The following is a 15,733-nucleotide window of genomic DNA, read 5'->3' as shown; positions in this document are numbered from 1 at the left end:
TTTTATTCAGCTGCAGATTGAACGCAACTTATAGTGTTGGAAAGGTAACAGCAGCACATTTTTGTCTCCGTGGGACCCACAGACAAGCAGAGACCTGGCCTTCCTCGCCTGAAGGGTGTCGAACAGCAAGCCATGGAAACTTGTTTATCATCGGCAAACAGATGTACCAGCTTGGTTACAAGGGGGATCGTTCACGTCTCCCAGCAGAAATCCAGGCTTGCTGCTTCTCCCCTTGTTTTCTTCTTCTTGCGTGCAGCGGGTCGACGCCGCTCCTCTCCTTCTGCTGGCTTCGTGTAGAAAGGTGTCGACAGGAAGTCAGGAGGTGATAAGCAGCTGACGCAGCTGTGCGGTAGGACTTCTCAAGAATTGGCAGAATTACACTCAAAACGGGGTCATCAAAACCCGTCTGTGGTTTGAGACAAATCTGCATGTAACACGGTGACACATTTGAAGAAAATGTTTGCATCGGCAGAACAGGCATTATTCATCCCAGAGCAGGGTTGTTGTGACCGAATAAAGTCCTGCACCTGAAACATAACAGCAGGTGTTCAGATGCAGATTAATGGGGTTTTATCTTCACTGCAAATGTCATTACAAACAAACAAAAACCTGAATACAGTCTTTTATATATATATAATATATTGAAAAGTACATCAAATAATATTAATTTTAATAAGAACAAAATAACAATGGCATCTGTAATAAAAGTTGGTTACACAGTGACATTTTATGTAAATTAAGTAACAGAAACAAATATCAGACAATAGATTCATTTTACTGGATGTAAAAACACTGAAGTGCTATTTGTTCAAAAGCTACAAAATACATTTAAAAAGCAGGAAGCGTTTTATTTCCTTCAAGGAAAAAAGTACTATAAAATAAGTTACAGTACAGTGAATTTGTCCAAACAGACTTTTGTTCCCGTCTTCCAGCCTTTTGGTAAGCACAAACCGAAGTTACCCATACAGGATCCGAGAGAAAGATCGGCTCCGAAGATCATCTTCCCCGAAAAAAGGAATTGTACAGCGGGGTCGTTGTCAATAACTGTGTGGTGTTTGTTAAAAAAAAAAAAAAAAAAGGCACACAAAGGCTCCTGAAAATATAAAAATCATTCAGGTCTTCATCATGTGCAGCTCACATGTGCGGCATCCTTAGTAGAAACAACTTTGTACTTCATGAGCTCGAAAAAAAGAATAAAAAAAAAACGACAATGGACAAATACTTCATGTTTAGTCACAAAATAGAGAGGTGAGCCCTCATACATCATCAGCTGGCAAAGGAGGTATGTTGAACCTTGGTCTGGTGAAAAAAGCCATCTTCTCTCTGCAGAGAAAAAATGGATTTATGTTAACGCTGCACAGGTTTGTAAACTCAACGTTGCCTTGAAAAATAATTTTTACCTTTCCACATTTTATTAGGATTGCAAAAGCAATTAGACTGAACTTTATTTATGGATATAAGACAGGTCAGGGAGTAAAGTTGTTGAGAAGTTTAAAGCAGAGTTGGGTAATAAAACACCTGTTCAATCCATGTAAAATGCACACTTGAAGGTCTGCATTAACATCAGAAAAGCATGCAATTGCACTTGTACAGCTGCTGGTCATAATTAGAATATCATGAAAAGTTTGTTTTCAGTAATTCCATTCAAAAAATAAAACTTGTATATATTCATTCATTACACACAGACTGACATATTTCAAGTGTTTATTTCTTTTAATTTTGATGATTATAACTGACAACTAATGAAAACTCCAAATTCAGTATCTCAGAAAATTAGAAAATGACTAAAGACCAATGCAAAACAAGGATTTCCAGAAATGATGGCCACCTGCAAAGTATGAACATGAAAAGTGATCATGTGCAGCGCTCAGTTCTTAGCTGGGCTCCTTTTCCCTGCATTACTGCAGCAATGCAGCGTGGCATGGAGTCAGTCTGTGGCTCTGCTCAGCTGTTATGAGAGTCCAGGTTGTTCTGCTCTTCTGCATTGTTAGGTCTGACATATAGCAGCTCCCTCTTCACAATAGCCAATAGATCTTCTATGGGGTTATGGTCAGGCGAGTTTGCTGGCCAGCTAAGAACAGGGATTCCATGGTCCTTAAAGCAGGTTCTGGTAGCTTTGGTACTGTGTGCAGGCGCCCAGTTCTGTTGGAAAATGAATTCTGCATCTCCATAAAGTCGGTCAGCAGCAGGAAGCAGGAAGTGCTCTAAACCTTCCTGGTAGATGGCTGCATTGACCTTTGACCTCAGAAACCCAGTGGACCAACACAAGCAGAGGACATGGCATCCCAAACCATCACTGGCTGTAGAAACTTTACACTGGACCTCAAACAACGTGGATTCCCTGCCTCTCCTCTCTTCCTCCAGACTCTGGGACCTTGATGTCCAAAGAAATGCAACATTTACTTTTATCAAAGAACAGAACTTTGGACCAATCAGCAGAAGTCCACTCCTTCTTTCTTTAGGCCAGGCGAGATGCTTCTGACGAGACCATTTAAGGGCTTTTGCAGGTGTTTTGAGTTAATTAGCTGATTAGTGTAGCACCAGGTGTCTTCAATATTGGACCCATTTCACAATATTAACATTTTCTGAGATACCAAATTTGGGGTTTTCATTAGTTGTCAGTTATAATCATCAAAAGTGAAACAAATAAACACTTGAATTATAGTCTGTGTGTAATAAATGAATAAAATATACAAGTTTTACTTTCTAAACAGAATTAATGGAGATAAAAGAAATCCACTTTTTCATGATATTCTAATTATACGACCAGCAACTGTATTGCTAAATATTGCAATGATATCTGTTACAATTGACCTACATGTTCCTAGTTCTTCTTTCTGTAGAGACAAAACCTTCAGGTGGGAGAATCTGCTAATTGGACAGTTGTGAGTTGTGCACTCGACTAAAGGTCCATTCATACCCTACGTTTGGCCTACACGTCCGTATTTCTGTCCATACGTTCTATCCGTTGACTCCTTCATACCTCCGTCCGTTAAGGTGCGCAATAACCAATATTTCCTCTAGGTGGCAGTGCTGGGCGCCAATAATTCGTCACTGATCAAACATGGCGACGGTCCAAGACGTGATTTTATTGTATTTGCTCCGTAAGTAAACTTTTTGTTTGTCTCTGTGCCCCGGACACGACACATCATATGTGTGGGTAGTTGCGGACAAGCTCCGCAAGTCGTTCCTCGAATCCCGCCATTGTTTAAAGCCCAGAATTACAACCTTCTTCGTGATTCTGTTGACATTTTGTACTACAAACTCAATAGCGCCCCCACCTTTTCCAGTAGTATTACTCCGTATTGATCCGTTTCGTCCGTAATCGTAAGCTCCCAATTTTCGTGTCAAAATACGGACAAAATCGACGGTTAGAACGTATGAAACACTTCACACGTATCCGTATCCGTCTTTTACGTGAGGTTTGAATGGGCCTTTACTTGGGTGTTCTGAAAGCGTGGCAAGAAGAATTTAGTTCTTCTTGGTTGGAATTTAGTTATAAACCACGCAGAAAGAAGCCGAAAAACAAATGAAATGAACGAAGGTGCTCATAAAACCAGTCTTCAGACCCATCTTATAGCTTCACCGTAAAAGTCCCATTCATTGTTAGCTGGATTGCAGCCTTCCTTATGTTGGTAATGCATGTTTGGTATATTCATGCCAATTACACTGTTTTTTTTGTTGTTGTTTTTCTTTTTTAACATCGATCTGTAAATCGGCTGCTGTTTCTTATTTTTTAACTTGAACATTTCATATTTATCTGGCTATACCTTATCAATAATTTCACAGTGTTACCGCTGTACACCACTTTAAATGTATCTTTTTCATATTAATTGCTCTCGTAAGTCTAGTGTCTTCTGTCTACGTGTATTTGCCACAGTCACGCCCAAATTCCCCCTCTGTGGAGCAACAAAGGCATTTCTATTCTAGGTCTGAGCAGAGAACACGTTGTACTATTAGGCTCTGCAGGTATGTTCTAGTTGGCTACGATAACTACTGGATGGGTTCCTTGTACCTTCATCTTTGGCATCTTTTTGACAGCTAATTAGCATCTTTTGTCCTCAACGAGGTTCTAACAGTGTAGTGGTGCAAATCTTACAGATTGCAGCTATTTTGCTCGCATTATAGTGCTGGTTGTTGTTGTAACAAGCTAAGCGATGCTTCTTCAGCTAGGTCTTTGTAGTTTTCTCTCTTGCACCGGCATGCCTGAAAATGGTTGTCATACTTCAATAATTTTCGGGTTGGACTGGCGTGCCAACAAACATCGATGCTACTTTTAGGACAGGAAATTAGAAATGTTTGCAAGCGAAATTGAAAGACACTTCTTTACATATCAGTTGGACGGCATTCATAAAACTATAGTTGCTGGGTTTTTTTTTAAGCGAGCAGATGTGGGGATGTTCCCAACCTGAATGTCTGCACTGGCAGAGGCTCCTTCTGGTTCTGGCCTCTCATCTGCAGCACCTCTTTGGAAGCCTTCCTCAGCAGCCTCTCCGCTGCCTCCTCCTGACGTTGCTCCTGCTTGCTTTGGCTGGCCTGCAGGGCGGCACGACAGTCAGCTGCTGCTGCGAGGCCAGGCCGACTCGCACACGCTAGCACTGCAGCTGCAGCATATCCAGTTTTACCTGTCTCTGCGCCTCTCTGAGCAGGCAGCGGAAACGCTCGTCCCTCAGGGCCCAGTTGGGGAGCTCGCTGGCCTCGCTGGAGTGGGGCTCCTCTAGCCGCAGCTTGAGCTCCCTCAGGGCGCTCAGCTCCTCCATCAGCTGCCTCTGACGGGTCCTGCAGGCCTGGAGGTCCAGCTCCAAGTCCAGGGAGGTCCGCGTTGGCTGCTCAGCCAATGAGGAGCGGTACGACTGCTGCTGGCACACACAAGACGCACATCTCAAATAACTCGAAGAACAAAAGATGTTTAAACGTCACAACCACCGTCTTGTGACAGACCAATCACAACTTGTTCAAAATAGTGATGTGGAAAGAAAAAGGAGACATGATTACATTTCTTTTGTATAAAAATCTGAATGGTGCGACATTTTTGCATTGATGAACATTGTTTTGTTTTTTTAGGCAATCTTCTTAGAATAGCTCAGGCTCAGATTAGCCTCACTCCCATCAGTTTTCAAGTCCTGCTACAGATTCTTAATTAGACGTAGGTCTGGGCTTTGACTAGATCAAAGCAGATCCTGTTAGAATGGCATAAACTTTTCCCGTGTAGCTCTGGCTGCATCTTTAGGGCCAATGTCCTGCAGTGCCAAGGGGGTCCAAACTGAGGCCCATGGCCTCTTTACGCCACTTTAAATTACTCTGTGTGGTCCACGACTGCAATTCAAGAATCTATCAATTTCTTTCGGTGGGATTTTCACTGACTGATTAATATATTGAAAAAGTTTAAAATATTAGTAAGTGAAACAAAGTATTCATCATTTAGTTACCCCGCTTCTTGCTTTCACTTTCATTTCAAAGTAAATAGGATCACAAACATCTAAAAGCCAAATTCAGTGAACAGCTGTGTGGCAGTCTGCTTTTGAGTCAACTACGTGCGCAGAGACTTTTTTATTATTTAGATTCCTCTTCTACCTGACTGCTTTGTACATTTCATTAGAATTAAACTGTATGTTTAGTTTATTGCTGAGTAAGTACAAATAAAACACTTCATTTTATATTACTAATGCCAAATTAATTTAATGGTGAACATCAGTGATTACAGACTTCTATTTTTGGCTCATGTGACAAAAGGACACCTATGTGTGAAAAAGGAAACCTCTGAATCAGTCTAGAGTCTTTTAGAGTTTCTAATAAATGTTTTTGTTTGAGGATTATCCTGTATTTAGCTTTGTGTTTTCCTGTTGAAGCATTACCGCATCATGATGCTGCCACCACCATGTTTTACCCTAGTAATGAGGTGTTCTGCTCAGACATCCTGTCACCAGAGCACCTTCCTCTACATGGTTGCTGCAAACAGGACTTCTTCACTAAAGACTTTCTTGCTGCCACTCTTCCATTAAGAACTGATTGGTGGGATGAATGACTTAGTTTTTTAATTACCTGAACAATGCTCTATGTGAAGCTCGGAGCTTTATAGATTGTTTTATAACCGAACTTCTCTGACCCGTCTGCTGTGCTCCTTGGTCTTCATGGTGCTGCTTATTCCCTGATCATCTCTGATTCCTTCACCAGACAGCTGAGATTAAATTACACATAGCTGGAATCTTCTTATTAAAACCGTGACCTCTGAAAGCAATTGGTTGCACTGGGTTTTATTTAGGGCCATGAGGGTAGAGGATCATCCTACAAAGACACACCACACTTTTCAGATTTTTGTTTTTAGTAAAATAAACAATTAAAGAACCATGTATAACCATGTGCTTTTACTTGACGATTGGGCTGCTTAGAGTTCATGTGCCACTTAAAATTCAGCTGAACACTAAGGTTTGTGGTTGTAAGGCGACAAAACGCGGATCCATGTTGTTGTAAGGAATCCGTCCCGTAAGGCTAAAAAGCAAACAGAGAGACAGCACCTGCTTGTATCGCAGTGTTCTTCTTTCCAGAGTGTTTCGGACAAAGGGTGACTTCTTTGGTAAGGTGGAACTGTCGCTGTCACTGCGATATAGCTGAAAGAAAGTTAAACGAATGTTAAGGAAAAGAGAACTACACTAAAACCTGGCTGCTGAAGCTAAAATAAATGTAAAAAAAAAAAGATTTAATTTTACTTTGGAATAAAACTCACCCTGCAGACATACTGGCTGCGTGCACCAGGGGAGAAGGTCTGAGAGCGAACGATGGTGCTGCCACGCATGAACGGGGACGCGTGGCCCCAGCGACCTCCCCTCTCTTTAGGTCGGACTCGCACCGGCTCTGGGAACGGACCCTCCGTCATCGTGGCCTTCTCAACCTGAAACCATGTCGGAGAGGTTTGTATTCTCGTTTTCAACAGGGTAATGTTAAAAAGGCTGCGTGTTATGACTGCTGCAGCATTTACCTTTACTCCAGACAGTCTGCTGGGAATCTGATCACAGCGCCCTCCGGTGGAAACGCAGATGCCCTCAGCGCACAAACCCTCTGGGCAGTGAGCGGTAAATGCCGCGCTGTTGCTGCAGCCGCTGTCCACAGACTCTGCCTGCCAACTCCTGAACAACACAGCCCACGTGTCATGACAACCCACACATGGGAGGCGCAGCGAGACATTCACACAGAACCGGGCTTGACGGCTGAACGCAGTCACCTCTCAGACGTTGCCTCCCCACGCACGTCCATCTCCGGCCTCTGCAGCTCCAGCGCTGCACCCCGCTCCTCTAAATGGGTGGAGGTGGAGGAGGTGGCGCGGGACAGCAGGCTGCAAACAGTGTCCTGTGACATGGGTGAACAAACACCATCATCACACGATCAAGATCTCTCCTCCAATCCTTTTTGGCATGAACCGCTTGTGCAATAAAACATTGTTTTTACTCAGGTTAATGAGTGAAACGCCCGAGGGCTAAAAGCTCATTACTTGTTGCCACTTGTGGCAACGGTTACTGCTGACATGGCGGCTTACTCAACACGTTTGTTTCCAATTCTTTCTGCAGCACCGATCTTCTCATTGCCTAAATTCCCCCACCTGATCCAACATACCACCAGGTGCTAAGCTCTATATACATCCACACGCCGGCCCTTTGCAAAGCGCTGTGGACGGACTTCACACTTACAGCACCCCCTGCTGGTGGGGACTCCTGTGGCACAGGGGAGTAGGCAGCTTTGTTTGGAGGAGCTACTGTCAGTTTAAGTGCCTTGCAAAAGTATTCCCTTCATCTTCCCGACATTGCGTCACCTTGCAACACTTCAGGTATATTCTAGTGCCAATTTAAGTGATAGACCAACACAATGCAATGTAGGGTTGTGAAGTGGATGAAAATGTTGCATTGTTTTGACAATTTTCTTCAACTTAAAATCTTTAAAATGAGATGTGCGTTTGTGTTCAGCCACCACCCCTCAATGCTTTACTTTGCACATAAAGAGATTCAAATCCTTTAGAAAACAGCTCACACTCAGTCAGATCAGATGAAGGGCCTCTCTGAACACCAGTTTGCGATTACCGTCTCAAATTCTTGATTGAATTAAGGTCTGGACTTTGACTGGGCAACATTAAAGCAACATGAATGTGCTTTAATCTGAACCAGTCTGTTGTAGCTCTGGCTGGATGATTAGGGTTGTTGTCCTGCTGTAAGGTGATCAAGCCTTTGACAGCCCAGGATGTCCCTGTAACTGGCTCAATCCAAGTTCCCACCTACTCTGAGCAGCTTCCCTGTCCCTGCTGAAGACAAAGCATCCCCACAGCATGACGCTGCCCCTGCCATGTTTCAGGGTGAGGATGGAAGTGCAGAGGTAACTTTCAACACGGTTAGATTTTGGTTTCATCTGCCCAGATCAGATCAGCTTCCTCCCCCCCCCCTCACCACCATCAGCTGAAGCAAAACGTTAAACGGGATCTTACTGGTTTCTGTTACCAGTGACCTTCTCTTTGTGACTCTTCCATACAGCATTATACTGAGATTAAATCACACATAGGAGACTTTTCAAAGCAACAAGTTGCACAGAATTTTAATCAGAAATACTAGAGAAAAGGAGGCTATGGAATAATTCACCACACTTTTCAGGTTTTTATTTATGAAACAATGTTGAAAACCATGTATGCCTTTTAGCCTCTTTCCCCCTGACACATTAAGGTTTGTGCAATAAAACATTTGTTTTTATCTTGGCAAGTCTCTATGTTAATGGAGACGTGTATTTACCTTGGCTCTAAGTCGGGGCTCGTCCTCCTGGCTGTCATTGTTTCTGCGGTTGTTGAGACTCTTCTGCTCAGGCCTCTGCGAGTCAGTCCCGCTCAATATTTGGACTCGCAGCCAGTGGTAAACCATCTCTGCACTTCCCTCGCAATCCGCCAGGCCCAGCCTTGCTGTACCCTGGAGGGACACACACAGCGGCTCGTCATTCAGGAGTCTAAAAAGGAGTCACTGCAGTCTCCACCGACAGAAAGAGCCTTTCAGACCCACCAGGAGCTCCTCCTGAGCCTGAGGTCCCAGCGAGCAGACGGACAGCTGCAGGGCGCACACCGCCAGGGCGTTAGCGGGGACCGGTATACGGAAGCCTTCATTGAAACTCATCTGGCATTGTGGCTCCAACGCTGTACAACAGTAAAACGCACAGGCCCTGCTGGCGTCCAGTGGAATCAAGTGGACCTTCACATACCTTCAAGCAAACAGAGTAAAATGAAGTCCTGATGATCCACTGCTTAATCAAAGCCTAAGTTCAGTATCCTGCAGATTCCTCAGGTGTGTTTATACCTGTAGTTAACACCGTCTACTCTCGCCTGAATCACACCGGACGTACGATACAGATATAAACTGCTCTAAGAGTGTCAGATATTGCACTTTAGACATTCCTGATGTCACAGAACTAAAGAAAATTGCATATCTGGTAGTTTCATGGTTCATTTGTGGATTGCAGTCAACAGATTTGCTTGTTTTTCTGTCATTGTGGCGATTTCTGCAGTACAGAAGAAAATCTTCTGCTACATTTCTACAGATCTCTCACTAATCATGAGAATATGAAATTGGTTGCAATGGATTTTATTAAATAGTATAAATAGTAGGATGTGACAGTAAATGCATACATCTTTTTGGGATTGTTGGTAGTGAAAAACCTGAAAACAAAGCATCTTTTTCCTTTCCACTCTACAACTATGCACTAGTGTGTGCTGGTCTGTCACAAAGTCCCAATAACATACATGGAACTGGTTGCAACATGAAAATGTAAAAAAAAAAGGTAAGAACGTATGAATACTTTTGTAGGTTCTATAGTTGAAAGTTGTGAATTGTGAAAATGAAGGATTCAAATCCAAAAATAGGTGCTTGGTAACTATATTTGGACTGTATACCATGGAGCAGATTAACATAAAAGTCAGGTTTTATTCTTTCTGGGACAGACGTTTCATCACTTCCACAGACCCAAGCTTTAGAAAAGAAACTCAAAATACTCACACTTTATAGCTTTCTCTCACATTGGAACAATTCAGATTCTTCAGCTGCAGCACGTGCAGTCGTAGAGACTGAGACGCAGATTCCCACCTGCAATAAGTAAAACAGAACTAATGCAGAGAAAACCGATCCCAGCCGGATTCCCCTCTTCAAATACTTGTTCATGAGAATATACTCACAGCAGTCCTAGCTGGATTTGGGTGGGCTCACTTGCAGAGGACAACTCTTTAGTGTAGGAGACTTCATCATACTCTTCTGTCCTGTGGAGCCAAAAGAAAAGCTGGGTTTAATAGTATTTACGGCAGCAACATTCTCCATTTGCACCTTTTTTTTTTTTAACAAAAGAGATTCTTGTAAGGATGAGGTGTTGCTTTCACTACAAAGGCAACAATATAAACATATTGTTGGTGTTAACGTTGTGTTTTTTAGACTGTGAGGGAGGGCGGTCTCCCACCTTTTGCCCCACGCCTCGAACACGCCGCTGTCCGTAGCCAGAGCGTCCTCAGAAACCCCTGCAGAGACTCGCCTGGCCCTCCTGCCGCTCCGGTTGGCGCTGTTTCCCCTCAGAGTCACTCCTGACAACAGAAAACTCTGAGCTTGCAACATTCCACCAGATAGTTTGTAATATGAAGGGGAGAGAGGACTGTTCTCCGCTGACCTGTAGATGAGAAGGCGGTCTGAGCCCCGCCGTCTCTCTGGACCTTGCCATCCAGCTGATGCAGAGCTGCGGGGCTCGCCATGTCCTCGCCGCTCATCATGACGCTGTGCGACAAGGTTGGTGGCTGAGCCCGCAGCCCCTCCAGCAGGCCGCGGCCCGCCTGCTCCATGTACTCCTCCGTCATCTGGACGAGGGGGCAGTCCTGGGAGGCAGAGTGGTAAGGCGTTTCCATGGGCGAGCTGGGCGGAGACAGGGATGAGAGCGAGGAGCGGGAGGAGAGGGAGGCCAGCGACTGCGGGGTGTCGTGTGAGCGTTTGTTCTTGTTCTGAGGCAGGTGGTCGGGGCTGAAAACCGAGCAGTCCCTGGGCGCGCTCTCTGGGGGCAGCAGGTATCGGACGTGGGGGTCGAGAGGCTCGGCTGCCCCCTCGTGGCGCTCGTACTGGGGAACCCCGTAGATGTCGCTGAAGCTGATGGAGCTGAGGGAGCCGCGGCTGGATGCCAGGGAGCCCCGGCTTGAAGCCAGAGAACCCCGGCTGCTGCTGGAGGAGACCGTCAGAGAACTGGCCGACAGGCTGGGGACAGATGAGAGGAAGCACGGACGTGAACTGATGGACAATAAAAACACAGCGTGGCTCCACTTCAAAATACAGTGCCTAGAAAAGCTTGTCAAGAAAAAAAAAAAAACAGCTCTGCTCTGTGTGTTTATGAGCTGATGACATCATAACAGACTCAAAATTCAAGCTGATCAGCTATTACTGGTAAATATTATGGCAGATGAGCAACTTTGGACAGATTTAAACAGATTCTGTAGCCTTTTGGTTGCACTGGGTTCAACCATACATCCCGGCAACTCCCTAACCAAGATGGCTACTGCTGTGAATGGAAACAACAACAATGATCCACTTCAGAACTTGAACTGGTATAAATCTGTGTATACTCCATTTTGAAATTTTCCATCTGTAGGTTTCAGTGCATATTAAGCAGTTGTAAAAGCAGCAAATGCTGTATTGTGCTTCTGCTGCCTTTAACAGTGATGTGAACTGAATGTACGCCGGCACTGCATGCAGTCTGAACTACTTTATCTGAATTAGGATTATTGTACTGCTGATGAACGCATGGCGGGGGTAACTGGTGGCACTGGGCTCATCAGAAGCTTGTAAAGTATTTTGTAAAGCCTTAATGTACCAACACAAATTTTAGCTGTATCCAATGTCTCTTTAGGAACTATAACAGATATAAGCAGGGGTGAGACCTGCGTACCGGTACAGCCTCAGAGGCGGTACGCAGCACCGGTAGGAGGGGAGAACAGCTGCCAGCTATTAAGCCCTCATTCAGAACCAGTCACCAGTTTCAGTGCCTCAACGTTCTGGCCTTGCTCCTCTCCCCTCTGAGCTAGGGCCTCTTATCAGCAGCCAGCGTTCAAAACGTGGACCACTATGTTTAATTTCCTTCCACTGGTAGTAAATTATCCAAAATAAAATTAATAGGAGAGTTAGCAGTTGAGTTTCATGTTATTTTATTTTAACCACCTAGAGACAGAAGTACTTGAATTCAGGTGCACATACTACAGTAGTGACATTTAGGTGCGTGTAAGGGGAATTTTTAGGGTCTTGTGATATTGGGGACTTCAGCCTGGAGTCCTCGTTCCTACTTTTCCCTCTTTAAAACAGTTGCAGTCTGTTCTTATGCATTTTTTCCACTTATGTCTCTCCCTCGCACACAGCGCAGCATAGAAAAAATTTAAAATAAAGAAAAGTTTCTGCCTACCTCACCGCCTCAACCCGGTATCATTGAAAATAAATGATGCCGGAACCAGATAATTCGTTCCCAAATGGTATTTTCTTTCCTACAGTCATTTAGGAACCATGGAGGAGCTGCACCTATACTCATAAAATCTGGGGTTACAATACATAAAAAGTGCTATGTCCTATAGGCTTCGCCCTTTAAGACTATTACTAGTGGGTTAAAGGCAAAGCAGAATGCAATCTCTGCCTCTCTGGGTCCGTTTGAACCAGAAACATAAAACATCTGCTCAGAGAACAACTTCCAACTCAGCCTTTGGCTTGGACTCTGCCAAAACAGGACTCTGTAATAAAAGAATATAAAAAGCTGTTCTCCATTCATAATAAAAACCAATGGTTTTGTGTTCTGGGTGTCTGGATGGATGACAGGCTGTTGCCATTTATTGGAATGATCCAGACGTTACTCCGCCATGTCTGTAGTTCCAAGTCATCTTATAGGTAATAGGTTCTGATTATTTGCTTCTTCTGTCAATTTAAAGATGTCCACATGAACAGAGGAGACCCTTTCTCATTCCCCTTGGCCTGTATCTTCTCCATAGTGATTAAACCTCCCATTTGTGGGCATTGCTAATCCAAGTTGCACCTTTGGGAAACGCAAAATGACAAATTATTTGCAACTTTGGTGAATCACGCTGCATGTAAAATTGTTGCATCCACTTTTCTCAGAATTTGACAACTTTGCACTGAAACACTCCATACTAAATATTAATTTAAGCAAACATAACTGGACAGCGAGTGCTTTTTTGCGCTAAAGATCCCATTAACTTTGTTAGTAAATTGTGCTTGCTGTTCGGTTTTGGAGGCACAAGTAGTTCATAAATCTTAGAGGAGAGGTTTTTCTAGCTATCCTGCCATGAGCCTTCTGGAGTGATAATTAGAGCAAAAACACTTCTGTGTGTTAAAGAGCAGTCACTGTAAAACAGGGTTTTGAAATAAAATTAAATAAAAATTCTGGTGGAAGCTGGTTTTTGGCAGGGTGGATTTTAGCTTTATAAAATCATGACTTACAATGTACATAGAAAAACTGTCCATAACATGTTGCTCTGGTGCCAAACTATATATATAAAGTGGATTTGATTGATAAAGAAGAAGTGAATGCGGCACCTTTTCAGCTGGGAATGAAGGTAGGTGGTGATGCGAGTGGCCTCCTGCAGCTGTCTGAGCAGAACGTTCCTCTTCTCCTGCTGCAGCAACCTGTCAGGAGAAACTTGCTGATGCATCAGAAATTCAAAGTTGACCAAATATTTCTCAAAAAAGGCAAAGCAAACATTGCATTCCATCTGGTGCTATAATCTGACTGTAAACATGAAACCCAGTGTAATATTAGCTAGGTAAGCTTCTGACCTACAAGTGCGTGAGCATAATTAGACTCGCTTTGTGTAAGGAGGAGATTTTCAACCCGTGACAGCAGACCATCCCTGTTCTGACCTCTGATTGGCTCCCTGGCTCTGGGAGCTGTGGGCTCTCTGCACCTCCTCCTCCAGCCTGGAGCGCTCCTCCTCCAGCTGCTGCTGGGTCTCTGGTGTGTGCGGCTGCTTGCTGACCAGGATGAGCTCCTGCAGGAGGGCCTCCTTCTCACGCAGGAGCTGCATGAAGTCTCTGTCGCGGTCCGCTTCGGCGCGCCCCGACCAGCTCTCGCCGTCCAGCTGAGCGAGCTGGTGCTGTATGCTCTGCACCCTGACAGGACAGCAAGGGGAGATTCATAGGAGTCAGCTCACTTCTTCATCTTACTCTCCTTGCTTGGCCCTGGTGCTCCGATATTGGGGGCTGGTGGCAAATTTATAGTCAGGGGTCAGCAAGTACATTCATTTTTTTTTTTCCGGGGTCTGGCACTCATGTTGAAACACAAACACAGAGTTAAAAAGTTCCCATGTTGACGTCAAGTAGACCAAATGAATAAATACATTTATCTAAACATTGATCTGTAAGATCTGTGTTTTTTTTTTCGGTAAACTGCACGTTATGAGAGAGTTTGAGCTTAACGCTTTGTGTGGTTCCTGCATATATTTATATGAGCTGTGATGAAGGCTAAACCTGTAGGAGTATAACGCCACCTTGTTAATGCGCCTAAATATGCCACATGGTCATATTTTTAGCTTTGACATCTACAGTCCCTGCAAAAACATTCATGACATTTTGTCATGTGACCACAAACGTCTGTGTACACCGTTTTCATTTGTAAAGCAATAAATACACCAAGCTTTGACGTCTAATAGACCATCGTGCCATTGTCTGAAAACAGGAAGGGCTCACAACAGCAACCAAGACGAGATAGTCCACCAAAACTGATAAATAAGATTATCTGCCAATGGAAAGACTAATTTTACCCCTAAAATAAGATAATTAGATATAATGCACTTGAAATAAGTTGATGGAGATGAGTTCTTCTATTTTCAGTGCAAAAATCTTATTCCATTGGCAGATTATCTTATTTACCTAAGTAAGTAAGTAAAATTTATTTATATAGCACTTTTCTCAGATAAAAATCACAAAGTGCTTCACAGTAAAATACAAATACAAAAAAAACAGTATACAGCAATACTAAACAGCATTTAAAAAAAAAAAAAAAAAAAAAAAAAAAAAAGCTCAAAATAAAAGTACAAATACACTCATTTCAAGAAAATTTTAACTTATTTTTAGTTTAGTCTGTTTTTGCAGTGCTTTTATAAACAATTTTTTTATTGGAAAATGGAACCATTTTGTCTGAGCCAAAAATGAGCAGTTTTTGAGTCCTTAGGAAGAATTGTATTTTTTCTGTTCTGCTCTTTAAGGACAACCACAACCACAACAATCTAATATTTAGGTAACTTAGTAGGGGTATCTGTTGCCTACAGTTACCTCCTTTATAGGCACGCTGCTTTGATTTTGGCAGCAGCAGAATCAAGAGTGTTACCTTAATAAGGCTGATGTGTCGCCCTCCTTTAGTTTCCACAACATGACTAACAGGAGATCTTTCTGGTTTAAAAAGTCTTTCTTGAAGGCAAGGAGGCTGCTTTAGGCAGCATCACTTTATTCTGGGCTTTTTCTCTGACATCTTATTAAAAGACTTAGAGTACAGGAGTAGTTTGATTAAAAATGCAAGTAGTTTTGTTGTTTCATTTATTTCTTTTTCTCTTGTTTTGCACTGTAATTATGAGTATTTCGTACTTGAGCAGATTATTGTGTTGTTTTACATGTTTGAAATAAACTGCTTCACTACCTTTTTTAAAAGCCTTGTTCTACCTTGATTTCAGGAACCAGCCCATCAGCCCTGGCCCTGCCTG

The 15,733-nt window shown here is 43.4% G+C and overlaps 1 protein-coding gene across 1 annotated transcript in view; it reads right to left on the bottom strand.

Moving 5' to 3' along the window:
- Positions 1-653: 653 nt before the first annotated feature.
- wwc3 (WWC family member 3) overlaps positions 654-15,733 on the bottom strand; it is a 51,328-nt gene continuing 36,248 nt past the window's right edge. The window contains exons 9-23 of the mRNA XM_012861165.3: positions 13,899-14,147; positions 13,575-13,664; positions 10,669-11,240; positions 10,465-10,585; positions 10,190-10,270; positions 10,014-10,100; positions 9,027-9,222; positions 8,766-8,936; positions 7,220-7,344; positions 6,977-7,124; positions 6,725-6,889; positions 6,516-6,608; positions 4,626-4,856; positions 4,409-4,536; positions 654-1,323 (exon numbers count right to left, since the gene is read on the bottom strand). Coding sequence (XP_012716619.2) covers positions 1,257-1,323; positions 4,409-4,536; positions 4,626-4,856; positions 6,516-6,608; positions 6,725-6,889; positions 6,977-7,124; positions 7,220-7,344; positions 8,766-8,936; positions 9,027-9,222; positions 10,014-10,100; positions 10,190-10,270; positions 10,465-10,585; positions 10,669-11,240; positions 13,575-13,664; positions 13,899-14,147 — 2,524 coding nt within the window. The 3' untranslated portion in view covers positions 654-1,256. The remainder of the gene's footprint in view (positions 1,324-4,408; positions 4,537-4,625; positions 4,857-6,515; positions 6,609-6,724; positions 6,890-6,976; positions 7,125-7,219; positions 7,345-8,765; positions 8,937-9,026; positions 9,223-10,013; positions 10,101-10,189; positions 10,271-10,464; positions 10,586-10,668; positions 11,241-13,574; positions 13,665-13,898; positions 14,148-15,733) is intronic.

This window comes from Fundulus heteroclitus, chromosome 9, assembly GCF_011125445.2.
Source record: "Fundulus heteroclitus isolate FHET01 chromosome 9, MU-UCD_Fhet_4.1, whole genome shotgun sequence".
Classification (NCBI taxonomy): domain Eukaryota; kingdom Metazoa; phylum Chordata; class Actinopteri; order Cyprinodontiformes; family Fundulidae; genus Fundulus; species Fundulus heteroclitus.
The sequence above is the reverse complement of the archived record's forward strand: the minus strand, read 5'-3'. Positions and strand labels throughout refer to the sequence as shown.